The 21,782-nt window shown below is 39.0% G+C and overlaps 1 protein-coding gene across 1 annotated transcript in view; it reads right to left on the bottom strand.

The window, feature by feature from the left end:
• Positions 1–21,782, bottom strand: part of NAALADL2 (N-acetylated alpha-linked acidic dipeptidase like 2) — a 417,358-nt gene that overhangs the window by 182,297 nt on the left and 213,279 nt on the right. The window contains exon 5 of the mRNA XM_053952318.1: positions 1,235–1,505. Within this exon, the coding sequence (XP_053808293.1) occupies positions 1,235–1,505 (271 nt within the window). The remainder of the gene's footprint in view (positions 1–1,234; positions 1,506–21,782) is intronic.

The following is a 21,782-nucleotide window of genomic DNA, read 5'->3' as shown; positions in this document are numbered from 1 at the left end:
CCATTCCTCTCTCTGATTACAGTTACTCTTACTAAGTTACAATGAGAAAATAATATTAAATATGGAGTTTTTAAGTGATATGAGAAGGCAACCACATTCATTAGTACATGGAAAAGTTAAAGCATATATCATGCAAGTTAGGACCTCTTCTTGCCTATTTCATTTTGCTTGTCAGCAAAAAATTTGAAGTGGACAGAGCCCCAGAACAAGACTCAGCATGGAGAGTAGGCATGTTAAAATATTAAAATGTTCACAATCTGTTCCTTTATAGTCTCTAAGTGTTCTAAGCCACGAACAAACATGTCTTTTAAACAGGACAGAAGCCAAGACAGAAATCCCCCAGCATCAGTGGAGTAATATGATATTTTTAAAAGGAGGAAGACAACAATAATGCAATTAGCAGTGAAATTGCAATTTTTATATTTCAGAAATATTTTTTAAGATTTACACTATCTCAGCTAGGAAGGTAAACAGAAATGATAGCCTCTTTGTGAGCTCTCAAAAAATTTAGTCAGAAGCTAAAGAAAAACAGACAGTGAAGACAGTACACAGGAAAAAACAAGATAATCCAAGATCTTATTTCACTTGGCAAGTAACAAATCCAAATAGGTAGAATCTTTTTGCTGACAAAACATCCTAGAGTAACTGCAGTAAGATAAAAGTACAAATCGGTGTTTTCAAGAGGAAACAGAGCAGATGTGTCAACTGAATTGTCACAGAAGAAACTATGTGAGATCCACAGCCATAATTCAGAGGCTCCAGGTATTAGCCCAGCACTCCCACCAGCCTCATCTTATCCTTCCTACACGCATCCCTAAAAGTAGTAGCACTCATATATCAGCAAGGATAAAGTGAAACTCTAGACACAGCTTCCAGATATTACACACAAGCAAAACGTGCCAGTTCATAAACACAGATACTTAACAAAAAAAATTACGGACATTATGTAATGACATTCATATAGATATATGTGAGTGTATATCTATTTCTATCTCCTATGAAGTATTCATATATATAAGGTTGTAAGGTTAATTAAGATAAGTACGTATCATAATTCACATAAATATGCTTATTTTAAGGCTGGGCATTTCAGCATATTTTCAATTGGACTTGATGATCTTTTCCTACCTAAATAATTCTGTGATTCTATGTGTGATTTTCCAGTCAGGTTCAGCAAAAGCTGTTATTTCCTAACTATTTCACCACAAGTGACAGAGACAAATGGCCACATTACCTCAAGAGTTCCTTTGGCAGAATAAGCTGCGTATGAGTACAGGAGGTCTTGGCTGTCAAGTGTTTTGGGGTCTCTGCTGCACTGTTGTCCACTTGGATAAAAGCATTCCCCGCTGTTCTGCAGAGTTACTGTGTTTGAAGAAGGGCCTGGCAGGTCAAGCAGAACGGAGTAATTCACCAGCCGGACATCTTCCAGGCCTTGGGAACGCCACTGACCCAGGATTTTCATTGCAAGCTCTGCATCATCTTCTCTGGGGAACTCTAACAAATCTCTGGGGAAAAAACCCACACAAGTAAACACAGGTTTAGCTTATTTCCCATCAGGACTCTTGTACCTTAGTATGCATCAGTGCATGGCTTTATTAAAAACCTATCATCAAATATGCAAAAAAAATTACGACTTTCATTTTTTTCCAAATATTTTCTTACCAAGTACAAGACAAAGGCAACTGCTTTTGGGGAAATAAAAATAAGAAAAAATGTATGTCTAGGAAACATACCCAAATTAAATAAAGAATCCCACAGAAATTATCACAGTAACTGTTTCAAAATTTACACATCATTTGCTTATCAAATTTCTAAAAGAGCATAAATTGAATCAATCTTTAAACGCGAAGAAGCCAATCTGAAGTAACATCTCAAGGATGTCAGGAAGGGCATGATGCTGGAAATTAGTTACAATTATATAGTTATAATTACACGTTTGGCTTAAATTCATCACGGAAAGCAAATTTCCTAAGCAGAATGGAACTGTTATCCCAAATGATGTGCTCACTGTCAGCAAGTTCTTCACATTTCCTACCTGCACTGAAGGATTACCTGAGCCACCAGCTTGGCCAGCATAAAAGGCAAACATGGGAATTATTTTGGCAGTATCCACTGATGGGTCAATGAGAACTCAGACAGGCTGGTCTGGGCTTGTATCACTTTCAACACTGGCTGGCACATGGGCCACAGGACAAAGGGACCAAAGGACCACCCTCCTCCCCAGCACATGCCAAAGGATTCCAGATGCTGAAACAATTGCCATGATAATTTCAGAGGATGGGCTTGCTGAAGGAGCAAATGAAGTTTTCCCCTACTTACGCAGGCAAGCAGTCACATAAGTAAAGAAGGACAGAAATAAAATTTATTACTCAAATAAAAAGCACTAACCACATGCAGCATAAAAAGCTTATGGAATATTTGCCGAATTATATGAATTATATGAAGTTGGGGTTTTTTGGGGATTTTTTTGTGTGTCTATGAAGCTCTCAGGACTGAAAAGAAGATCAAGGATCACAGATGTATTATTTCCAAGCACAGAGATATTGACACTGCCTGAAAGTCTTGGCCACAACCTTCTCTTCACAGAAAGGCCACTAAACGTAACTGCTTTTAAGTCCTTCAAAAACCACCCTGGCTGTCTTGGACACATCAAAAATAAACAGCTGAATAACATATAGCATTTTTAAGCAAGCAATATGAATCTGAATATCCCACCAGGTGCTTTCCAGGTACCCTGCAATATCCAAAACCAGCTGCAGTGTTGCAGGTGGGAAGCTCCTGATAAAGGCACTGGCACTACTTCCAGAAAGGTCTGCACTGCCCCCAGGAGAGCCCCAGCAAGCAAAGCTTATGATGGAAGTCAAGAACAAGGGCTCCCTTCTCCACCCATCTTGTGGCTGAACATTTGAAAAATGAACATATACTGCCTAGACAACATCAAGGCCTTAAAAGGGCAGAAAGTAAAATTATAACACGCATTACACCTAGAAATGGCTCAAAAATGACACACTCCATTGCAATGCCTAATGCCCACCATCACATTACATGGGCGGAATGATTATTGCAACATGCAAAAGGCTTTTTTTAGAACAAACATATTTTTGTATAAATGTGGTTTTTATAAAATGTATTTGTTCAAAGCAATATGTTGTATCCCAGGCTGCATTGCTCCAGTGAGGCTGTTCACACACAAAGTTCAAAATATTTACAACACTGGCCTTATGTTGGGACTTCAGGGATCCTGTCAGGAACAATAACTGTCTTGCAGATTTAATGTTTTTAAATTATCTAAAATAAGTCTTCAAGTAGTCTACACCACACAGATGACTTAATCCAATCTGCAGTATATTACAAGTTCCCAATTTCATCTCCTGTGCCTGCTAATGTAATGACATAAACTTGGGCAGTGCAGAAATACAGAAAGTTGTTTGATTAACACAATCATTAATAGAATATCTGCATTGCCCTCAGGTGATAGAAACATTAATAGAATAAATAATTAAAGGAACTTATCCCAGGCCAATAGGGTTATGGTACATTGTAACCAGAAGTATTCAGTCACAATAAAAGGAATTAAGCACTGAAAGAAGAAGATACAATAAGCAAATTGCTCCCTTACTAATAGAAGTTATTTTCCACTTCATAATTAAATCAGCATGTCTTTGAAACTTTTGTGACAACATATCTGATTAAGTTTCAGAAATTATCCCACTCAGTATTTATCCCATAATGTCTTTATAGCATGTTAAAATCAAATTGCAAATTACGAGCATACATTATTTTACAATAAATCAGCACATATTAGACTACTTTGATAACGCTTATGTACACCACCAGAAAGATTTTTTTCCAGACTTATTATAATAGCTGACTTGCATTTGCTTTTGATGCTGACTGCATGAACTTAAAGTCAGAGGTAACTGAACTCATTATTTTGTTCATATACTAATTGCACAACAAGTAAAATACACAAAACCAGTATTTCCTAAATCCAGTCAAATTCAGAAAATTGTCAAGTTTGGCAGTTCAGCCTGAAAAATATCAACACTTCACATGAACTTCACAATTCTTCTTTTCACATGTACAAATTATTTACTTTCTAGAACTGGCAGGGCTCAGGGACTCCCAGCAGGAGGATTTCAGCAGTGGGGAGGAGCAGCCCCTCAGGGTGAGGATGTTCTCAGTTCCCCAAGCAGCTGCATGCTCAGAGGGAATCAATACCAATGCAACTGCCAATTTCCATTTACAGCACTCCCTCTGATAACTTCAGCCAAATTTTTGACTCCCTTTGGTCACATTAAAAAGATACTTTATTCAGGCATTTTTTCAGGTTCGTGGGAATAACCACAAAGTTTATGGGCACATCTCTGTTGCTGTAAATTTACATAATCCAGTGAAGTGGAGCCACCACAGACTGAAGATTTGGTCTCAAGTCAGAATCAACACTAATAAATGTAAAAATGCCAGTCTGAACACTCCTGTGCCTTTATAGGATGCTCTCAGAGATTTGCATAAATTCCTGATCTTTCCTTTCTAATACAGATCAGTATGGAACTAATGTACATCAGAACAGGACATAAACTCAGTTCTTGAGCATTCTCCTCCATCTCAAAAGGCTCAGTTCCTGAACTCAGAAAAAAAAACAGGTAAAATTGCACTTAAAACCCATGAAGTTCACCCTACTTCACTCAAATGAGGTAGAGATTTCCCACTTTGATGTGATGAAAAATCACCACTGCTGAAGATTGAAAGTCCTAAACCTAGAAGAATTTTAAAGATGTTGTAAATAAATCTGTAATAAAGCCAGGGGTTCTGCAGCCTCTACAGCACCAAAAGGCTATTCTTCACCAGATGATTATAAAAGATAAATGAACACACACACAAAATATACAAATTTCATTTTCAATTTGGTAACCATGGGGAACACAGACCTGCCGTGCCTTAATGGAAAGCCATTTGCTACAACAGCACTTTTTGACACAGCTTGCCAAAGGAGAGAACAAGGCAAATAAGCCAGCTGGGACACTGAAACATCACCCAACAGATACTGAAAAGTTACAACAGGTCACTCTAACAACCAAGGGATGGAATAATTTAACTGTATAATACAATTACTTCTCAGATAATCCTATTAAATTACTATAAAACCCCATGAAAAAAAATTTGGAATTGCAGAAGGATTCTACAGATACAATCTGAAAAATCTACAGGGACAAAAATTCCCGGCAATTACGTAAAATTTCAAGTGTGGTTGGTTTGGTTAGTTTTTTTATTTTCAAATTTAGCACCTGCACTGAGTATGGGGAACTGGCCTACACCTCCTAGCCGAGTAAGAAAAAATAACCTGAATTCCAGTTTTGCAGAGCTAGATATTTAAGTGCCTTATTCCCATATTTCGACTGTAAATTTCCAGTTTTCTTCCAGTTCACCGAAATTGTTCACAAATCAGCTACTGTCATTTTAGATAGGAGCTAAAAACAAATGCCATTTTGGAATTTTTACAGATCAATTTTTCAGCTGAGTAGCTGCTCTAAGATCCTGTGAGTTGCAATGACTGCTCATATTTTGTAAAGCTGCATCAGATCAAAGTTCTCTCCTGTCTAACACGATGCTCCCAACAGTAACTAGCAGCAGATAATCACAAAAGAATGCAGGAAATGCATCACATGGGGTTATTATATTTATAGCCTCTCATGCAAATACCTTTTTTTTTAAAAACTCAAACTTTGTCCAGGCTGAGTTTTAAAGATGTTTTCATCTGTTGAGGATTTCAGAGCTCATTTCAGTCCATTAAGAGCCGAGCTGTGGTACCCGCACACACCAACTGCTCAGCAGATGCACCAGCATTTCCCACACTTGCAGAAAGAGGAGTTATTTGTGTCCATCACACACAGTGTGCACACACAGGAAACGCTCAGGAAATACCACCTGCCCAAGCCACATCTGCTTCAATTTTAATTACATGTTCCTGTTAATTAGGGCACTCCACTGGGCTGGTCTCCAACCTGCCCGCTTGGATTTCCCATGGTCTGAACTGATGGCCACAAATTTGCTGCTCCCAAAATACAGAAATAAATAAATTCAGGTCCAAGAGAGGATAAATATTTATCAGGAGGTGAGAGAAACATGCTCACGCTACAAAGAGGTGCACACAGGATCCTGAAGCACCTCAGGTTCTTCAGGTTACATTGCAAGGTCACCAGCATCTGCTGCAGAAAGCTGATCTATGAAATGTCCTCTGTCACATCTACCATCAGTCTTCATACATTCTGGGTACTCTGGGCATATTTCTAATAATAATAATAATAATAACAATTAACCCCTGCTCATTCTTGGGTAACAATTTGCTGCTTTTACTATCTAAGGGAATATTTACAGAGCTGCACCAGAAATTATACATATTTTACAATAGACATTTTAACATGCTTAACATAAAGAAGTACAATTCATGCTTTTAACAAAAAGGACTGTGATTTATGGCAGCTTTTACTTCTCATAGACAGAATAAATTCAATTCATGAAATCATAAAAAATATGGAATGTCAGAAAACAGAATGTCAGCTCTAGATTTGGTTGTGCAGTTCTCTAGCAAAAAAAAAGCACTTTGTGATTTTAATTTTTTAAAAAACATTATGTGCACTGTGGCTTTCAGGTATTTCCAGTAAAAGTGTCATAAGCTCTCTCTTTAGAAAGTCATACTATGAGAAAAACAGAGAAATACTTTTAAACAAAACTTTATAGCATTTTTGCACTGTGTTTAAGTCCACCTGGGTATTAGACTTTCACAGGGGTACCTGACCATATGTATCTTCTCCTGTCGTAGCATAAATTCATGCAGAACTGCTCCAGGGCAAATCTCTCGTTTTCCTGAGAAGTTCTTTGCCATGGGATTGGAGAACACTCTCAGATCTCAGCCCCTGCTGGCTCCCAGGCTTAGCTGTTTTGTACATTTATGGTTTTTCACTACAGGACTACCAAGTTTATTGCTCCTACCCATCACATCAGTCAAATGCCTTTTATATCTTTTAAATAAAACTCATGGGGACAGTTCAATTCTCACTTTCCAACATCTTGATGCAAGCCAAACTTACATTCAAGGCAGATGGTGGAAGGCATTGAAAAATGACTGATTCTCTCACTCTCTGACTCCACAGTTTATTGGAAAACAACCAATTCTTTGTTCCCCTACACTAAGCATTGCAAAGTCATGAACTGGCCATAGGTGAGCTTTCCAAAGCTTTTTAAGAGATCTGGATGTCAGCTATGTGACATTTAGCCAGCATCCAAATCTTCCAAATACTTCAGAACATTAGAGGGCCAATATGAGAAAAGCAAATCACTCAAGGAGGGACAGGTAGGCAGAGACAGAGCTAGGAGCAGAAACCAGATTGGCTATTTACACTTGTGGCTTCAGTTATCAAAGAAATAAAACAAAACAAACAAACAAACAAACCCAACAACCCACAGATGGTTATCACTATCAACTTTAAGAACAGTAAATTAACCACAGAACACTTAACATGGAGAATGACAGCTCCAGTTCCTTTAAATGGACTATTTCAAGATCCTAAGACTAAATTCCACAGAAAGAAGAGAGATAAAATAACTTTTACATTGTGTACTTCAGCTCTAAAGAAGGTCACTGCCATATTCCACTGTTCCCTTTGGTTACAAGAATGACACACTTTCCTTTTAGCAAAGCAAGGAGACCTTCCTAACACAAAACTTCAAATGTTTGCCACAAACTGGACTGATCTATTCCTCATACATTTATTCTATTTACTACAATAAATGGCTTTCAACAGATGAGGTGTTGGTAAAAAAAAAAGTTCTTTCAAAATATGTACACAATGAAGATACCTACATAGGAAACCTCTTTTATTATTAGTAAAGGAACTCTTGTTTGAAAGATGATCTCTCAAAATTATGCCATTATCTTTCACAATCACTTGCATGCCCATAACTACAGTTTTCTTATTAACTTTCACAGTTGCTAAATTTCAGTCACAAGAGACAGGTTTTCCTCTATGGTACAGATGACTGTGTGCATGCATAACATCACAAACTGTATCTTTGTACAATTCCATCTAAAACATTTTAAACAAGCTGCATGCTTTAACTTAAACCTTTATTTTGGGCATGCAAGGATATCTTAGTTTCTGTTTTATATACAGCAAAGGGAATAGATAATTTTATTCAAAGCTTATAGATCTAACTATTTAATGAAGGGTTTTACTCTATTTTCTCCTAATGCAAGGGAAGCAGCAGCTCCAAACAGCTGTGCCCTGCATTTTCCAGCAGGTTACAGCGCCGAGGGCGATGTCGAGCCACGGCGGAAGGAGGATGGGGAGAAGACAATCCCTCACCTTGAAATGTTTGCATATAACCCTGCATTCACTGGCAGAGCACTGACCCAGCAAAACTTCACAACCACATAATCTTCTTTTCTTCCCAGACCACAGGGAATATGTCAGTGTCTCAATAAAATGTGACCAGCTGCATAATCAAGTCCAAGTGGTTCCTTTTACTGTCGGAGACAATTAGGTTTACTTCCAGCAAGAGACCATTTCTGTGTGGATGTGAATAGCACTGGATGGTTCTTTTTTCCATACAGAAAACCTATTGATCAAAAAAAAAAAATACCCTTGAAACCTTGCTTTTTATACAGGAAATCTGCAGATGAAAAAAAAAAAAAAAATCTCAACACTGCTCAACTGGCAGTATTTTATTCCTTTCAATTGCCAATCATTAGATTACACTGTGAACTCTAAAGTAATTACATTGAATGTGTCATTCTGATGGCATTGGACATCTTTATTGGAACTGTATGATTTAACTTTTAAATAATACCCCAGTTCTCAAAGGACAAGAAGGAATTAAACAGGGCATGCTAACCCCCCCCCCCCCAAATCAAACCAAACCACAAAACCCAATGAAAAACCACAAAACAAACAAACAAACAAACCCCAACCAAAACCACAACTTAGCACTGCTTATAAAAGCTACCTATTATTTAAAGATTGAGGATTCTTTTGAATTAGATAAGTCCCCAAATAAATGTTTAATTTTTAGAATTTGAAAGTAATATAAAAAACTTGAATTTCTTTCATGAATTTTAAGAAGTTAACCTTATATACAGAAAAATCTAACACAGCCACAAGATGATGGATGCCATGTACCCTTCCTGTTATCAGCCTCATTTTTTTATCAGCATATGTTAATGTACCAATACAATTCTAAGAGAACTGCAAAGATTCCTAGCTGATATGTCAGCTTGGATACTTTATAAAAATATTTAAAAGTTCTGTAGCATGTATTGGTTAAAATGAAAACTGCAGATTAGAAGGAGAAAAAAAAAAGAGAGAAAGGGTAAAATACCATCTCCACATGCTTATGTAAGCAGAGTGTTATCAGAAATGCCATATCACATGGCTTAGTTCTGATAATCCCCATCTCACCAGTTGAACTGTGTTTCAGATGCATTTGTTTTTATCTGAAAACACTGACAGCTTCCAAGTGACCCTTCAGTTCTAATATACAGCTGAGAAAATCAGCACTGATAACCAAAACACTGTCCTGGAGTTATTTACACTGCACCACGAATCCAACTGCTTGTGGATAAACTAAAAGCTCTCTCCAAAGGAGCAAGCATAAAATCTTAAAAAGACAGGCTTGGGAAGAGGCCACAGGAGATCATTTGGTTTGAGGCAGGCTCAGCTCACCCCACTGCCACTCCAAGCATTGGTTTTCCTGCCCTTTTCCAAAGATATAAACCTCTTGTCCATCCTAAATAATCACCCTGCTGTATTTAGACACACTGCACTTCCTCCTTTCCCCCACTCATGTTGAGAACAGACTGATCTTTTTCTCTCTGCAAGGTTTTTTTTTTTTTTTTTACATACATAAGGATTGCTCTCATGGCCTTCCCTCAACTGATCTTGTCTTAAAATCAAATTTCTTCATTTCCTAAGAGCTACTGCTCCTGAAATCTCCAGCTGCCCTCCCTCACCTCTTCTGGCCCCTTTCCAGCCTGTCTCTACTCCTCTTGAAGCAGAAGTCCAAGGAAAGGCCATTCTGAATATGCCATTTGCACTGAAAATGAAGGATGAGTATCCAATTATCGTCTGCCTCCATAAAATTCAATTATTATCCTTCTCCTGCCCTTTATTTTGATTTCAGCTCTGTACCTCTGCAGTAAGTTCATTGACTCCTTCAGTTCTGCTGACCTCAGAGGGGCCTCATCATTCCATCACTCATTTGCTTCAAGAGGGAATGTCCTGAATACATCTCCATGAACTTTATAAAACAGATCAGACTTTCAAAGTGCTGAGAATCCACTGTTAAAAATGCATTCACCTGCCCCCCCAGCTCAAACTAAAAAGTTCCCAAAAAGACAACTAAGCTTAAATGCTAGACTTTCAGAACTGTTCTATCTGCCCCACACCAGATTTCACTGTACACCAGTGTGGACACCAGAAGCATAAACTTTTTAAAGTAGGCAAAATTCAAAGTATTTGCTCGGTCATTTCTAAGCCTCTACTGATGTCAAGTCTGGGGTTGATCAGAGGTTTGGATTCCAAAATCATCACTCCATTTGCAATGAGAATCCAGTAGGCTTGCTCTCAGTACAGCAAATAATCATCTGCACAGTCCACTTCAGGTCCACACAAAAAGGTCCTTTCTGTCCCTTCTAAGGTTGATCTACCCACGTCATCTCTTCCCAGCAGTAAAGTCCACACATCCCTGAGGGGCACACTTGTAACACTTGGGTGTACATGGCAAAATGTAGGTGCCACAGGCCAGAGATTCCTAGAGAAGTGATAGGAAAGGGACCTGACCTGCTCCTTCTCCACCTCTTCCTTTGGCACATTTTGTATGCAACATTCCCTGTTGACACTGGCATGTCCAAGAGTACCTCACTTCCCCAAAAGCCATCTATTTGCCTACATTTCCTAGTCCACTGCAGACTTCCCTCAGACTTCTGGCCCTTCTCTAGCTGAAAATAAAATAAACTTCACAAAGTGTCCCCAGAACAGTGGGTGCTGGTTTCAGGGAGTAACACTTAGCCTAACTCACTTTCAGCCTCTCTTATGATCTAACAAAAATTTCAAAGCCTGTTTTTAAGTGAACAGAGCACAAAAAAAAAAAGACCAAGACAACAGCAATATGCAGATGTTCAGGAATTGGAATCCAGGTTGAAAAATATCCCCTAATTCAGCACAATCTGATGTACAATCACCTGAACTGCTCACTGCCAGGACAGATGGATGCTGTAGTGCCATGATGGTTCAACCCAAAGGTGAGAGTGGGGTGGCTGTTGCTAGACAGTAAAAGTGCTCTAGTCCAAAGCTGCAAGGTCAATTAAATCTTCAGGGAAAAAAAAAAAAAAACAAAAACCAAAAAAAACCCCAAAAAAACCAAAAAAAACCACAAACAAACAGAATTGTTAGATAACAACAGAAAACGTCTGTACATTTGTACTTTTTTTTTTGTCTCGCTTTCTGCAAATATGAGTCTGAGTTTGCTCTTGATGTGGTGTGTTAAGAAGTCACAGGCAGACATGAGGACACAAAACAGGATTCAGAGATTCATCAGTTGAGCAGGTTTTTACTGGGCACTCATATACAGAACACAGTCAAGTTATCCCCACTGCAGAAAAAAAATATTCTTGTGGCCATGCTGCACTGCTTCTTATATCTGCTATGAAGACAAAGTCATCTATTAAGCTATCAAGTAGCTGGAGGAATTGTGGGAGACAGATGGTCTATTTGTTATTAGCATGACATGACTACTCTATTCTTGGTAACAAACTACCCATGTGGACTATGCAGACACAACATTTCACCCCCATGTTTCTTAAAAATCTGTGACATTAACACATATGACACACTCACTGACATATAAAAAGGATAAATATCACAATGAAAAAAACAGTAAGGGGTTCAAAGTCTAAATATATTCAATCAAGCTGAATCAGAGCAACATCCGATTTTTTAAGCAGGGGACAAATAAATTGTCAAACCAGAACTTTTCCAGTGTAGCCACAATTAAAACTGTATGAACAGGAAAAAAAAAAAAAAAAGAAAAAAGAAAAAAATTTGAAAAATTGTAGCTATAGCTGAAGCAATAGGCACTACAACAGAGGTATCTGTAAAGTCTGTGTTTTGGGAAAACTGATGATAAATTTAATTTTTCTGTTTTATTGGCAACCTTCAGAAAACAAATCTACCTTAGCAAATGCAGGAACCCAGTGAGTGTTTCACTGCTGCCTAATAGATATCATGTCCCTTCTTCAACTCCTCCCTCCACTGACCCCCAAAGTGATTCAGATTTACAGCCCATGTTGTGCCTGTTCACTGGCACTTTCACTGCAGGCAGAATTCTGCCAGAAAGAGAAACACAGGACAGTGAAAGACTCAACAATTCCTGTGCATTTCTTAGAGCAGCACACTGAAACAGCCACTTATGGATTTTACACACATTTACTTTAATGAACTGACTGGAATTGCACAAGTGCAAATCCATATGTGGATGTTATTTTGAAGTAGTTGTTCTGTTTAATGAAGAATCATTGCAGGCTTTTCTTTCTGCACATTTTCTGCTGGCTGCAAACTTTCCCACAAGCAGCATCCAGAACTCCACTGCCACAGAGCAGACACACCTGACCCCTGCAGCAAGTGCAAGCTCTGCCCTGACCACAGTCAAAACCATAAGCAAGGAAGCTCCTTGTAAACCAAAATATTGATGCCTAAATGTAGATCAACTCCTTCAGTTTCTTACAGAGCAGACACAAGGACAACTAGGACAGCATTCACTTCTGAATTTTGGTTAGATGCTTCTGCAAATTACTTTGCATTAAACCTTCACTCTATAAGCAACAATCACCATTAGACCTGAGCAACTTGGGGTATGTTAGAAGGCAAAAAGGAGGAGAAGTGCATTATTGTGAGTCTTGCTACTGAAGAAAATACAATTTGGAAGTGCATGCAATACTAAATGAAACAAATAGTGGATTTTATTACATCTGATCTCCAATTAAAACAAGTATCACATGTGGTTAAGCCTTAGAAACCTTTTTTTTTTTTTTTATCATTGTAACAGCACCAAGGGAAGATGCTAAGCATATTTTTGGTGAAGTTAATAGTTTTGTCAACAAAATACAATATTAGCTGAGATATTTATGTAAGCAATATCTTCCAGAGTACCAACAGGATTTAGGAAAGTGAAAAGACTTCTCTTTGGAATTGCATGTGGGATCATCTTTTCTACAGACTGTTTGAAACAGTAAATTTCCTTAGCAATCAGTGGAAATGCTGTATCAATGCAGAGTCTGGGAACACAGGGAGGGAGCAAAAAAAGGTTCCAGTCACCCAAATATGTGCCAGTCACTGTGAATTAGGATAAAGTTTGATTCTGCATCTTTCTCAGTGCTCTGCACTATGTCAAGACTGTCAAACCCTGCCTGTACCTTCTCTTCTTTCTGAGGTTTTGTGATTTGCTTTGGGATGTGGGTGTGGAGGAGAGTCACCTCGTGTCACACATGTTTTTTTCCATTCATGGGAGCTTTTCTAGCACTTCTCCTCACCATCCTCCCCTTCCCACTGCAAACTGTCCTTTGGTTACCCCAGCCTTTGATGGCTTCACATCTGCTCTCCTGCATTAGCACATTTCACTCCCGAAATGTCCCCTGTCAGCTCCAGCCCCCTATTCCCCTGTAACACACTCCTCTGTGTGCTGAGCTGACAGGATCAGCAAACAAATAACATAACGCATTTGAGCCTTGGGACTGGAAAAACGACTGATGAGCCAAACACACCTTGAGTGGAGAAAGAAAGAAAGAAAGAAAGAATTCAACTTGACAGGGGAGCTGGACCACGTATGCCTCCTCCAGCCTTTCATCCTGCATATCACAAGAGAAACACTCCAGAAGCACTGGCTTATAAAAATAATTTACTCACAACATCCAGATGGTGAGTGGGGAGAGGAATAGCCTAGCTGCTGGGAGTGTTTTCCCACGTTGTATTCAGATTTTAAAGTTTTAGATAAAAGTGATGTCACTCGAGGTGACTTGGCAGTCTGTGCCCACAGGTTGGTCTCTAGGTTAGCACGAGGTACAAATTTGTATAGTTTGGGTAAAACCTTTTTCTACATCAATAATCAGGTCCTAAATTTTATTTAACAATATTACTCATAGTCTTCATGTGCAATACAACACCTTTCTTTTGGAGGATCAAATACCAGCTTATTTAAGGTTTGGATTGTTAGGGGTTTTTTTGGGAGGGCGGGGGGGGGAAGTCATTATAAGATTTTGTATAATTCTGTTATAAAGGCAGATGTGAATATTTAGAGAGCTGAGAGATGGAAAATGAGAATAATCCTGCTCTGCATCATCTTCTGTTCACCTTGGACACTAATATTAAGAAATGTGATTTAATGACACATTTATATGAAGACAACAACAGCTTTATAGCTTACTATACACTACATTGCTAGGATGCATTTCTTAAATCATCAACAAAATTACCCTCTCTAGCTATGCATTTAGTCTACCTCTCAGCAACTGGAAAGACTCAATTAATCACATTAGCCACAGCCAAGATCTCTTTATACTTTTTTTAATGGATGATTAACATTAGAATCTCAGATCCGTATTTAGACATATAAATAAATAAAATCTTGAATTAAAAATGATGAGCACTGAAAATTAGGTCACCTACGCAGGAGTTTTAATAAAGACTTAAATACAGTTGAGATTATTTCCTCCTCAGTTAGAACATTTTCCCATGGGACACTGGCAAGTCCACAGCATCAGGCTAAGGACAAGACAGTCCCCAAATGGTTCCTCCTCTTCTGCCCACTCAGGTCTCAGCCCTAAGTCTCAAGAGCCCAAATGCTCTGCCTTCCAACATCTGCTGCCTTATCAGTCCTGCAAACCCACCCAATAAACTCACCCACCTCAAGGGATCCTTGTCCCAAGCCCTTCCCTACCCCTCTGCCTCCATCTGAAAATTCCTGTTTTTTTCAGCTCTGCTGAAGGAACAGTAAACCCACCTCATCCAGCACAGTCTGGGGGGATTATTTACACAATTTAAAAACTAGATATTTGTTAATTGAGCTAATCCACTAGATAGAAAAATATTTTTGTGCAGCAAGTCTGCTTCCTGAAACTAATTGTAATCCAACACGAGTCCTCTTCCAGCATTTTTCGGGCAGTGGCTATTCTGTTTCCTGAAATGAAACCAACACATCAAAACCTTCTAGCTGAATGGGCCTGACCTTTGTAAAGCAGTGCTATTAATAAGATAAAATAAACTGCAGGACTCCAGTAACCAGGTTAAAAACTCAGTAAATAGCCAGGAGACGACACGAAATGAGACCAAGTGGTCTGTGTGTAATGAAGTAGATGATATCCTAAAATTGAATCAGCTTCCAATAGCCAAGATCTGCTTTTAAAATACACAGATACATCTGCATTGGCAAATGAAAAGGCAAAAACTGTATTTAAAGGCAGTCAAAGGCACCCTGTTTCTATCCATTTGTATTCCAGAACAATGATGCATGACATAATGGCTGTTAACATACAGGTTTGCACATGCTGCCAGATTAAGGAGAAAACCCAAACCAGACTGACTGCAAGAGGAAAATACCTACTTTTCTTCCTATTAATGTGCAGGTGTCTTATATGAATGTAGAATTGCAAAAACAAATTTTCACAACTGCATTTTCTTAGTTCAGAAGTCAGGGAGATATAGAGAATATATATAAACCCCCAGGAATAACTGGTAATCCATGCACATGTGTGCACACAGCATCAGCTGCTGGGACTGGAAGGAGCCTGACACCTGCTTCATCTGCTGCTGCTATTTTCCTGTTTAAGGCAGATTGCAGAACACCAGAAGATTTCAATGCAACCCTTGATGACAGCAAGATGTTTGGAACACAACCTGCTTTCTCTGCCCCTGAACACTTGTAGCTGCAGCTCCACTTGTCTCCTGCCAGCTGCAGCACAAACCCCAGGAGACTCAGCTAGCCCAGGCTGCTCCAGCCTCATTCACCACAGCCTGGCAGAGAGACCCACAACAGCTTTTCAGCTGCTCTTAGATGATTACAGAGGAATTTTCAGTAAAAATATATTAAAAAAAAATCAAATTTAAAAAAATCCAGTATTTAACAAGGTCAAAAACTTAATGTAAGCTCCTAACATGACAAAATTACAGGATCACCTCCCATACATTGAACTCTGTCTCTCTGGGTTAATTACAGAGCAAAGCTGTGGCCCTGTATTGAAGTCCCCAAAGTTATGGTACCACACAAAGGGTAAAGTTTAAATTAATCAAAGGCATTTTACATACTATCTTCACACTCATCAGTTGCATAATGTGACAGAGGCATTCACAGTACAAAACCCCATCAAATGCTTCCAGATATTACTGCTTTACTGCCATATGCTTCAAAAATCTTCTAATGCAAAACCAACTGTAATTCTTTTGCAGTACTCACAGGAAGTGATCCATTCAGAGACACTAGTTTCTACCAAAATATGTATTTACTAACCATTAATGTAAAACATTCTATTAAGCAACCTAACCAGTATTTTGCCCACGTTCCAAAACCAGATGGATTACTGATGTACAAAACATTTTCTTCTAAGTAGCCTCCCTCAGTGACAACTACTGAATTCTCAGACATCTTCCTTACATAACTAAAAAAACAAAAATAATACACCCAAAACCATAGAAGCCACTTACATCGAAAGCTTTAAAGAACCTGAAATACACCAACAGGTGAACTTAATCTGATTACCCACATCCAATCAAGGATTTCATATTATAACAGGTTGCATTATTAGATAATTTCTGCCAACTGTATCATTAGAAATATTAATAAAATGAAAGGTTGCAGTTGTCATCTAATGAGTGCATTGTTAATGTGGCATCACACATATAATCACAATGAGTCAACATGTCATTTCTTATTTTTGAGAGTGGGAGACTATCAATAACACAAGAATTTTAACACTGTATTTTTTTCCATCTCCTAATCCAGGCCCACTCAGGAAGGAGGGATAACTGAAACATTCAGAAGGGTTTTGGGATCCTTGATTGTATCAATGCTTTTATTCCTTACAATACCCAGCACAAGTTTAGTACATCCACAAAAAAGGTCCAGTCGGTGCTTCAAACAAATAAAATACAGCTTAAAGCAATTTCAGAAACAGAAGCTGGAGGAGAGAAAGCAAAAGGCACAACATGCTGCCAAGATCCCATTGTGTATTACCAACTCTCATTTTAGGCATATCAGTGCAATGTGACCAGCTATCAGCAAGATTTTTATAGGATATTACTCAGACAAGCAAATAGTGTTTGAAATGTCATGCATGGTTCACAGTGGAGCCTTTTCCCCCAGCTTTATTCCCAAATTCCTATAGAAGTGCCTACAGCAACAAATAAGAAGTTTCCAGCCATGCAAATCTGTTTTGCATTTAGGCTCAAGTCTTAGCTCCTGGAATACTGTAACAGTGAAGCTGAACAGATTTTCAGCTTCTATTAAAAAATATTTTAGCTGTTAGGATTACAAAGGAGAACGAAACAGAAATGAATCAAGAACGCTCAGCAGTCAGATAACAAATTAAAAAGTATTCCTATTTAGATATAATTACTTTGCTTGAGCAAGTAACAATAGAAAGCAGATGAATCATTTTGCCTTGTGGTGTTGACAATACTGCTTTGTGCAATATTAAAAACAAAAGCTAAGGTGGTGAGACAGCCACACAGGGACATGGTCTCGTGTGTGTTTGCTCAGCCAGTGATGTGCAGCTTTGGGGCCACACCTGCAGGGTCCCAACAGCAATGTCACTCACTGCCAGCTCTGCTGCCTTTGGGGTCCCTTTCCTGGTGGCAGCTCAGAGCATAGAGCCACAAGAACACATTCAGTACACACAGGGCTTTGGATGCTGCCAGGAATGGCTGCACTCCCCAGTGTGAGCTCAGTGAAAATAAAAGCAGTATTTGGAATAGTGTTTTATTCCTCTACACCTCATGCTTGCTGGACAGCTGCTGCATGCCACACCACAGGAGCTGTGTTTCTGTAAAGAGAGGAGAAAACCAACAGGGTCTGGAGCACTGCAAACCCTCCTTTGATTTACACTGAGGGGAGGAAAAGGATATAATAAGAGATGGATAAACCTCTCTCGCTTGCTATAATATAAAGAAAACTATTCTAAACAAGCCTATTCTGGAAAACCCCTAGGCTAACAATTTAATTTCTGACTGCAAGGATATTACCTTGTTAAATCAACAGTCAATGAAAGGCTTTTACTTCTCTCTGTAAATGCATTCTCAGTTCTCTTTCTCACTGTATTCCTGCCACCAGATGGAGGGCACATCATGTGGCACTCGCAGGGGAATGAGCAGGGAAAGCCACAACCCTTCCTGTGGCTCTTGACTCATTCCAAACAAATAAATACAGTTTAAAGTTACTGTCTGCACTGAGACTGGAGGGAGTATTTGGGCCAGCAGCACGAGGACACAGCGAGCGGTCCCTCGCACGCCGTTCCTGGTGGAAAAGCCATACAGCAGTGGTTTTATGAGGAATAAAGTCATTCAATTGAAACTGTGCTGAGAATATAACAGTAATTTATGTAGTTACCAGTTACAGTCTTTAGATTAGGAGATGATAGCCAGCCAATGCAAGATTTATTCTTTCAAAAGGCATTTCTTTCTTGAAACAGAGGGCAAGGGAAGGAGTGTACAGCTCTGCTGTAAGCATTGTTACTGCAGAAACAGGGAAAACAGTTTAACTCTTCAGCCATCTGCTATAGCGTGTTCCTGCTAATTTAAGACACAGGAAAAGCAATTCTGATGAAAGCAAAAATTATTACTTCAGTGAGAACTCAGAATCAGCTGAAAATAGGGATGAGGAAACTTTTATTTATGTCTGGAAAATTCCCATCTCTTTCTTATTCACCCAGTCTTTGGAACTGAATAAAATGTTTTCTTCTCCTGTTGCTTCTGACAGATTAAGAATTCCAGACTTGCCCATAATTAATTTTGGCATGAAGGTAACTACCCTTGCACAGTCTGGAAGACAAATGAAGTGTCAGAGAAAGGCACCCCAGAGTAATTTGTTTCTTGCCTTATCTACAAGAAACAGGTGTAATTTTTTAACAGGTGTGATAGGACAGCACTAGACAGTGACTCATCACTACCCAGTAAATGGAAATGTAAGAGAAATACTCTGAGCAGTAAGTAAGGAGTAGGGAAGAAAATATAGAAATCAATCAGTAAAACAAAACAACCTGATGCCCTGCCCAAAACCCCAAACATGCCTTAGGTGAGCATCACACATCCCAGCCATGATGGAGGGTGAGGATCTGCAAGGAACAGCCAAGGAAATCCTGTCGTTTGGAGATCCTGGTGCTGAGGTCACACATATCACTGTCCCTACAGCTGAGACTCAAACTATCCCCCCAGCGCCAGGGCTGGGCAGTCTGAAGCAAGTCAGGGACAGATCAAGACATGGCACCAATGATAGTTTTGTTTCCCTGACCATCATCATATGCTGGTGCCTGCTGAGGACACGATCAGCCTGTCTTCTGGCATCTCTTCCCTTTGGAAAGGCAGGGAAGAGATGAGCCGCACACCCAAGGTGAGGCAGCAAGAGGGGGGACCCAAATTCCCACTCCTTGCTTCCCTTTCCCAGAGAGCAGGCTGCCAGCAGAACAAAAAGCCATCAACAGGGACAAGGCCACACAGGAGCAGACTGGGCTCCTGGAATGCCACTATGGGATTACCAGGAGAGATGTTGCTGTGTGAGGTGGGATGTTATTTATTAACACCAAAAGTACAAACCTGTCATCCCCAAGCTTTCCTTTCTTGTTTACCTCACCTCTCCCCTATCAGCTTAAATCCTGCTATTCTCTCTCTCTCTTTTCTCAACTCAAGATTACTTTTGGTTGTCTTATCAGCCTCCTCCAGACTGATAGTTTCAAAGGCAGATATATCCTCAACGTGTGTGTCTGACAGGTTTGGCCTCACTTTTTATGACACCTGTGCTGACAGCATATCACCACCACAGATACACAACTGCAGCTCAGCAAGCCCAAGGACCCTGCAGCCAGAAGAAACAAAACTTTTCTTCCCTTTATATGAATGTTTCCATTGTGACTTTTCCACTAAATACAAATTATGAGCCCAGTGAATTTTATGTAGTCAGAATGTGTGAGTCAGTCAGTACAGATCCAAAAGGTGGGCAAAAGCCTCAATTTCAGTCAAAAACTGAAATGGAAATAACAACTGAGTATTATTAAAAAGGTATTTATTAACCACCCTTTTACCCTCCAAAATGTAATTTTCAAAATTTCTATCAGCTTTTCCCTGAGCAGAAAAATAATGGAAAACCATCGTTTCTACTCACTCCCAGAATCACTTGGAAATCAAGGTCAGTCACATCAAAGCTCTGATACACACAGTCCTTCTTCCTGGATATGGTGCAATTAGTGTCTTCCTGTCTGACACTCCAGCTAAATCCAGACTCCAACTTCCAAACCCAGGAGATCCAAGAGGAGCTGAACAATCAACATCTGTTACCATTCTAACAGCTGTGAGTTCCAGTGCTCCTCATCTCAATTCAGTATCACCAGCACACAAACCGAAAAACACACCTGGGAAAAAAATAATGCACCCAAAACCCCACACTGAATTCACAAAGTCTACCAAAAGTGTTAATAATTGCTCCAGAGTAAACTGAGAGTGATGAATTTAGGAATATCTGTATGTCATCAAAAAGTTTCAAAAAGCATGGCTCTCTCAATTCAGCACAAAATTACTTTTGCTGCCCATGAAGTTCACAAAAGCATCATCAGAAGTCAGTCAAGAAGCAGGGGGAAAAAGATGACCAAAACCCTCGGGGTGACTAGGAGGTCTTCCAGAGAAAAGCAAGAATTTTACCTGGAATAAGCATTTTCAGAGAACTTTCACAGAGGCTGTAATTTTCTAAAGCTGTCAGTATGACACATTCAATGCCACTGATTAAATATTGGAAAAAGAAAATTTTAAAAAAGTTTTAAATAACTGTACTCATTTAAAACGTTATTAACACTAAAACCAGAAGAAAATAATATTCTTATGTACATCCACACAAAGAGGTAAGGATTAAAACTGGAAGAAGATATGCAACAACCTAGCCAGGTCTTATCCACACTATGTTGACTTCAAATTTCCATATTACAACTATAGCACATCAACTCATTATTATACATGTGTTCTGCTGATAATTTTCCCAGTTGTTCACATGAATACAGCTGATTCATTAAAATAAGTGTTTTGTTTTGGTTAGATTTTTTTTTTAATTAGTAACGCCAATGTGGCTAAAGGCAGGAAAAGGAGAGAAAAGATTTCTCATTTTCAGGTTTATTGATCACCAGAGGTAGTTTAGCAATTATGTTATCAACTGAAAAGTAAAACCAAGTCCCTCTGAAATCCACAAAAATCTGATGTGTATTGATAAAAGGAAATAGTTTAAAGAAAATTTCAAATGAGTGTCTAATGGTTATTTCTGTCAAAAAAAGCAGTCTCTTGGACTTTGTGCACTCATTGCATGAGCTGAATATGCAGTAACTTCTTATTTGCTTTTTAAGTAATCTGTTTGAATGTAAGCTGAGTTTAAATGGAATATGAAGATATATTTGCTGCCTTTTTAAAACGAGCAGTAATAAACCAATCACTACAAATTCAAAAGGGTACAGCTGCTTATTAAAGGAATAGCACAGTACAGGTCAGCAA

Source organism: Vidua chalybeata, chromosome 10 (assembly GCF_026979565.1).
Source record: "Vidua chalybeata isolate OUT-0048 chromosome 10, bVidCha1 merged haplotype, whole genome shotgun sequence".
NCBI classification, from domain to species: Eukaryota; Metazoa; Chordata; class Aves; order Passeriformes; family Viduidae; genus Vidua; species Vidua chalybeata.
This window is presented reverse-complemented; position numbering and strand designations above follow the sequence as displayed.